Source organism: Apium graveolens, chromosome 4 (assembly GCF_009905375.1).
Source record: "Apium graveolens cultivar Ventura chromosome 4, ASM990537v1, whole genome shotgun sequence".
Lineage (NCBI taxonomy): Eukaryota > Viridiplantae > Streptophyta > Magnoliopsida > Apiales > Apiaceae > Apium > Apium graveolens.
The window spans coordinates 301878925-301885689 of record NC_133650.1 but is presented as its reverse complement, the minus strand read 5'-3'; the positions used below and the strand labels follow the sequence as shown (position 1 = coordinate 301885689).

Below are 6765 nucleotides of genomic sequence, written 5' to 3'. Positions count from 1 at the left end.
GTTAAGACGAATGATAGGGCGTTATTCTAGGATTGCCCCTTAAGGCCCTTAATTCGTGTTTACCAATTTCAAGTTGTCATAATAGTGTAGTGATGTTCGATTTTTGGGTGATTGCCCCTTATATCTTTTCAATTAACAAATTAGACAATGGCGGCAGCCGGAGGGTTTATCTTCTTCGGGATCGCCCTCAGATAATACTCGGTCGGCCGCAGCATGTATAAATAAAGAAATTTTGACAGGAAATGCATCTTTATTTAATCAGACTGCTTACATTCTTCACATATAATTGAAATACAAGCTTTTTAAGAAATTTCTTACTGATAAAATTTCCGAAGATGGCTGGCATGCCAAGTATTTTTAATTGATTCGCCTGATAACGTTTCGAGCTTATAAGTTCCTGGGCGAACGACTTCGGTCACTTTGTAAGGCCTTTCCCAGTTCGGCTGGAGCTTTCCTTGCTTGGCCGGCATAGATGCGGCCAACTCCCTTAATACTAGGTCCCCTACTCCGAAGGCCCTTTTTTTCACATTGGAGTCATAGTGTTGCGCCGTTTACAGTAAATACCTCATGTTCCTTTGATGGGCGGCTTCTCTTTCTTCCTCCAGCAAGTCTACGTTCACCTTCAACCCGAAGCTATTAGTTTCCACATTGTAGGTCTCAGTTCGGTATGATTCCAAGCCCACTTCGACAGGAACTAAAGCCTCGGTGCCATAAGCCATTCTAAAAGAAGTTTCTCTGGTCGATGTCCGGGGAGTGGTTTGGTAAGCCCATAAGATCCAAGGGAGTTCCTCCGCCCATCTTTCTTTTGCCTCGCCCAGCCTCTTCTTGATTCCACGGAATATCACTTTGTTCGCCGCCTCGATCGCCCCATTTCCTTGTGGGTGGACGACTGAGCTAAATTTTTGTTGGATTCCGAAGTGGTGCAGGAACTTGCGGAATTTGTTTCCGATAAATTGAGTTCCATTATCTGAGATGCAGGTTTTTGGAATGCCAAATCGGAGAATGACCTGTTGCAGGAAGAACTTTTTAGTGGCTTCTTCGATTATGGTTGACAGAGGACGGGCTTCGACCCATTTAGTCATGTAGTCAATGGCGATTATGCAGTATTTCGCTTGCTTCGTGCTGGTAGGAAGTATGTCGACTATATCCACGGCCCATACGGCGAACGGAATTGGGCTTAGTATAGATGTCATCTCTTCTGGAGGTTGCTTAGGGACAGTGGAGAACAACTGGCATTATACACATTTCTTTGCATAGTCAAAGGCGTCTGCCTTCAAAGTGGGCCAGAAGAATCCCTACCGGAGAATTTTAAAGGCGAGGGAACGACCAGCCAGATGCTCGCCGCAAATTCCTTCGTGCACTGCCTCTAAAGCCTGCTGCTGTTCTTCGTTGTTCAAACAGCACAGAAGGGGTTGACTGACTGATCGGCAATACATTCACCCATTGATGATAGTGTAGCTTGATGCTCTATATTTAACCTTCAGGGCATCTTTCCGGCCGGGTGCAGAATGCCCTTCTCCAGAAAGTTCCTGAGGGGGGTCATCCAGTCGCTGCCCTGGTGAATCTCTAGGCATTCTTTCTTTTCGATCGAAGGCATCTTGGCTTCAGTGAGGTAAATAGAACCGGTTAAGTTCTGTGTCTCGGCCGAAGCTAGCCTGGAAATTGCGTCCTCCCTAGAATTATTTTCTCTACCAATTTGACTTAATTCAAAGGTTTCAAATGATAAAGAAGCATCTCGTACCTTGGCAGCATAGGCTCTCGTTCGGGGATCCCTTTGTTCATGCTCCCCTGTGAAATGTTTCACAACCAACATGGAGTCACTGAAGGCCCTCAGGTGCTTTGCCTCGAGGCTTCGGGCAAGCTTCATTCCCGCGAGGAGGGCCTCGTATTCGGCCTCATTGTTTGTCAAGGGGAAGTCGAACCTTATGGCCTGGCATATTTCAAATCCTTCGGGGCTGGAGAGGATCAAGCTTGCCCCACACTTTTTTCCAGCGACCGACCCGTCTACAAAGAGCTTCCACTTCCCTGGGATTCGGATTAGTTGTTCTTCAGGCGAGAGATCCTTCGGACCCGAGAATGCACATTCAACCACGAAGTCGACCAAAGCCTGGGCCTTAATTGCCGTTCGGGGGACATATTCGAGATCAAATTCCCCGAGTTCGATGGACCACGCTACGACTCTCCCGGAGGCTTCGGGCCTGGTCAAAATCTTCTTCAGAGGTTGATCGGTGACAACTTGGACCGTCCGGCCTTGAAAATAATGTCGCAATTTTCGGGAGGCCATAACCAACCCATATGCGAATTTCTCGGCGTTGGGGTACCTTGTCTCTGCGTCCTTAAGAACATGGGACACGTAAAATACGGGATGTTGATTGCCTTCATAATTCTTCACAAGGACGGCCCCAGAGTTCTGTCAGACACAGCTAGATAAAGCTGAAAAGTTTCCTTCGGATCGGGCCTCATTAAAAGTGGTGCCTTTGTTAAATATTCTTTTACTTCTTCGAACGCCTTTTGGCATTCGGGCCCCCACTCAAAATTCTTTGACCCTTTGAGCACGGCGAAGAAAGGAAGTGCTTTCTCGGCTGACCGGGAAATGAAACGCCGAAGGGCAGCGAGTCGGCCTGTCAATTTATGCATATCTCTAATGCATTTGGGAGGTTCCATATTGATAACCGCTTCGATCTTCTCCGGGTTCGCCTCTATCCCCCGGGCGCTGACCATGTACCCGAGAAATTTTCCACTAGAGACTCCGAAGGTACATTTGTTCGGATTGATCCTCATGTTGTTCTTTCGGAGAGTTTCGAAGCATTCCTTTAAGTCCTCGGCATGATCTTGGAACAGTGACTTCACTATCATATCATCCACATATGCATCCATATTCCTCCCAATCTGCTCTTTAAAGACTTTGTTCACCATTCGCTGGAATATGGCTCCAGCGTTCTTCAGTCCGAAGGGCATTTTAATATAAGCATAAGTCCCCTTCGGAGTTATGAACGCTGTCTTGGGCACATCCCTATCATTCATAGCAATTTGATGATAACCGGAAAAAGCGTCCAAAAAACTAAGTACCTCGTATCCCGCCGTTGCGTCTATTAGTTGGTCGATGTTAGGCAATGGGTAGTGATCCTTCGGACATGCTTTGTTGAGGTCAGTGTAATCCACGCACATCCTCCATTTCCCATTCGACTTCTTCACGACCACCACATTGGCCAGCCAGTCAGGATACTCGATCTCCTCGATAAATTTGGCCTCTAAAAGTTTTTCCACCTCGGCCTCTATTACCTTCTGTCGTTCGACTGCAAATGTCCTCTTCTTTTGCTTTACCGGCTTGGCCTCAGGCTGCATATTCAAGCAGTGCGTTGCCATCTTGGGATCCAATCCGGGCATATTTTCGGGCCCCCAGGCGAACACATCATGGTATTTCCGAATGACAGCTATTACCTTCGCCTTCAGATCTGGCCCCATGTTTTTGCCTATCCGGACCATCTTTCCCGAATGGCCTGCGTACAACTCCACTTCTTCAGTCTCTGCCGCGGGTTCGGTAATAGGACTCGAGAGATCGGCCCCAAATTTTTCCAACTCAATGTTCAATGTTTCCCAACTTCCGCTGGGTTCGGATTTTGCCCGCTTCCTCTTTCCGGTTCCATCCGGTCCTTCATATTCTTGATCCTTCTCAAGGTCTTCGAGCATTATGATTCGGGCAGTTTTCTGATCGCCCCTCATTTCTCCTACCCCTTTTTCAGTTGGGAACTTGAGTTTGAGGTGGGGTATGGACTCCACTGCTTCGAAAGTTGATAAGAAGGGCCTGCCAAATATTGCATTGTACGGGCTTTCAATCCGAACCACGTAGAACTTTACCAGCTTCTCGGCGGTATACGACAACTTGCCCAGGAGGACTGGAAGAATAATTGTTCCTTCGAACTAAATTGGATGGCCTCCGATTGCATAGAGGGGAGCCTCATTGCAGGGCTCTAGTTGCTCTCCCGCCAAGTTCATCTTACAGTAGGTTTTGTGGAATAGTATATTGGCTGAGCTGCCGGTATCCACCATCACCTTCCATATTTTATTCTGCCCGATGATAGGATTGATGATCAGAGGGTCCTCGTGCGGGCGAATGACATCCTCATAGTCTTCAGTGCTGAAGGTCATGGGCATGTGTGGCTTTGCCTGCCCGAACTGATACAGATTGTACACCTGTCGGGCGTACATCTTCTTTGCTGTCTTGCTATCCTTATCCAGGATGCTTCCCCCAGATATAGTTTTTACTTCGCCCCTTATCCTGTCCCTTTGTTCTGGCTCATCGGCCCCTACTTCCTCCTCTGGGTTTTCCTTCGGCCCCAATCTATCTCTCAGATCTCGTATGAACTGATTAAGCTCGCCGTCTTTGATCATGCACTCAATGAGCTTCTTGAGGTGGTAGCATTCATCTGTGTTATGCCCCTTGTCTTTGTGATAGTCACAGTACTTATCGGGGTTTTTCTTGTGATTCGGGACCTTCATCTTGGCGGGGCGAACAAATCCAGGCTTGCCCTTTATCTCATGGAGAATCTTGGAGATCGGCGCATTCAAAGGAGTGAACACGACCGAATCTCTATCCCGACATCGTTCGGCCCCTCGATCTGATTCCTTCCTTCCTTCCTTTCTGCTATCCCTTCGGTCAGATCCTGATCTTGAGCCCTCATATCTGTCGGCTCACTTTGATCGGTCGTCCTTTCTTGAGTCTTTATATCCCCAAATACTTTTCATCTTACGGCGAATATTCTCGCCCCTCATATATATATCATTTAGGGATTTTGGGGGAAAATCGTAAAGAGATGAGCGAAGCTTTTTACCTTTATAGGGGTCTAGCCCCGCCGTTAGGAAGCCCATTGCTTTGATTTTGTCCAGATTAGTGACCATCCCCGCTTCTTCCTTAAACCTAGCGAGATAATCCCCCAGCTCCTCATTCGCCCTCTGCCGACAATGAACCAAGGCTTCGGTGTCCTTCGCCTTTCGGCACAGGTGCGAGTAGTACTTTAAAAATTTCCTCTTCAACTGCTCGTAAGACCCGATGGACCGAGGCTTCAGAGATTTGTACCACATCGAGGCAGACCCTTTGAGATAAGTCTTGAATATTTTGCACAGCATTATATCGTTGTGGCCCATACCAACCATCAGGAGTTCATACTTTTCACAGTGGTCCTCGGGGTCCCCTTTCCCGTTAAACTCGCTCATTTTGGGGAATTGTCTCTCCTCGCCCGGAAGGGGTCGGTATAGTTCAATATCTTGTGTTACAACAGGTTCTGGATCGGGCCTCCTATCACCGAAGAGGGCCTTCTCTAAGCGATTGAGCCTGAGGCGGGATCCATCAGGCTCTTCATCTGAATCGGAAGAGTATGGTTGCTTAGCCCTCTTCCCTCGGGGATGCGAATCAGAGTCAAAATCATCTTCTTCCTCATATGCCCTTCATTCCCTTCTATCCTTATGTGCTCCGCCGGTTTCTTCGGCCCGCATCGCTTCTCTCAAGGCTTATTCTTGCAGTTCAATTTCTTCCCTCTGCAGTTGCAGGGCTTTAAGCCGGAAGGCATCAGCTTCTCTTTTCTTGGCCCGCGCTTCCGCTTCCTTGTCAATCTGATCAACTTTGGTCTTACCCTTCTCCGCAGCCTTTTCTGCCCGGATCTTTAGGAGTAAGGCCTCTTCTTCAGGGGTTAACGTGATAACCCCGTCCTCGTCGACTAGGGAGGATGGTTGTCCCTTGTCGGCGAAACCAGGTGGCGGTGAATGCTCATGAATTTCTGTCATTTTCTCAACTTGTAACTCTTGTACGTTCCCACAGACGGCGCCAAATGTTACGCCCAGATCCTTTCGGTTGTATGAACAGGCTTGGCTAGATTGAAGATGGCTTCGGCCGTACCTGAAAGTGAAAAGAATGCGAGGGTTTGGACCCCCGATTCACCTCCGGTGTGAGAATCAGAATCTGGCTGTAAAATTAGGGTACTAATACAAGAGAAGTAGAGTGTTGAGAGTGTATATGTTTTATCTTACTTCACAAGGATTTTTATACTTAATCATCCCATGAATGTTCTTCCGTTACCAACTATTAAGGAGGGAGTGAAAAGGGGGCGTTATGTCCCTTGCATTGTCCAACGGTCCGCGAGTAGCAGGCCTCGGCCTGGGCTTCCATGGGCCTTGGCGACGCGGGCCTAGAGGTCCTTCGGCCCAGTAGCACAACCGTTTAATGGGCCTTCGTTTAATGGGCCTTATTGGGCCTATAACCAACAATATGCATATTATGTACATCAAACACAATAAAATATCCATTTATTTGAGTAACCTGAAAACTAGTGGCGGACCAAGGAAATTAAGGTAGAGGGGTCTAAACTATACTATATCTTTTTCTTTCTTCACATCACACCTGAGAGAAGAATTATGGCATTACCCCTTAATATCTAGTTTGTTTTATCACTTGTATGTTTACATATATGTTTTAGACTGTGGCTATGTAATATAAATACTAGGCATATGGGATGGACCGTGACTATGGTCTTCATCAAGTTTCACTCAGTTAGTTATAACTAAAGAACAACTTGAAAGCCCGCCAAAATATTGTCAGGGGAATACACACAAATATAGAATCAAACAAACAATGCAAAACACAAAAAAATATATGACGCAGAAAACCCACATCCCAACTTGTATTATTAATTTAAATAATTATGAATAATACAATTAATCTTACCAAACGGTATTCACTCACATGATACTGAAGCTAAAAAATACTCAAGC

General features: G+C 46.8%; 2 protein-coding genes across 2 annotated transcripts; both read right to left on the bottom strand.

The window, feature by feature from the left end:
• Nucleotides 1-1480: 1480 nt before the first annotated feature.
• LOC141719963 (uncharacterized) lies at nucleotides 1481-2284 on the bottom strand. Its single transcript, XM_074522321.1, has one exon. The coding sequence runs from the start codon at nucleotides 2282-2284 to the stop codon at nucleotides 1481-1483; it is 804 nt and encodes a 267-aa protein (XP_074378422.1).
• Nucleotides 2285-3921: 1637 nt separating this feature from the next.
• On the bottom strand, nucleotides 3922-4500 carry LOC141719962 (uncharacterized). The gene has a single exon (XM_074522320.1). It carries the CDS (start codon nucleotides 4498-4500, stop codon nucleotides 3922-3924), a length of 579 nt encoding a protein of 192 aa, XP_074378421.1.
• Nucleotides 4501-6765: the final 2265 nt, after the last annotated feature.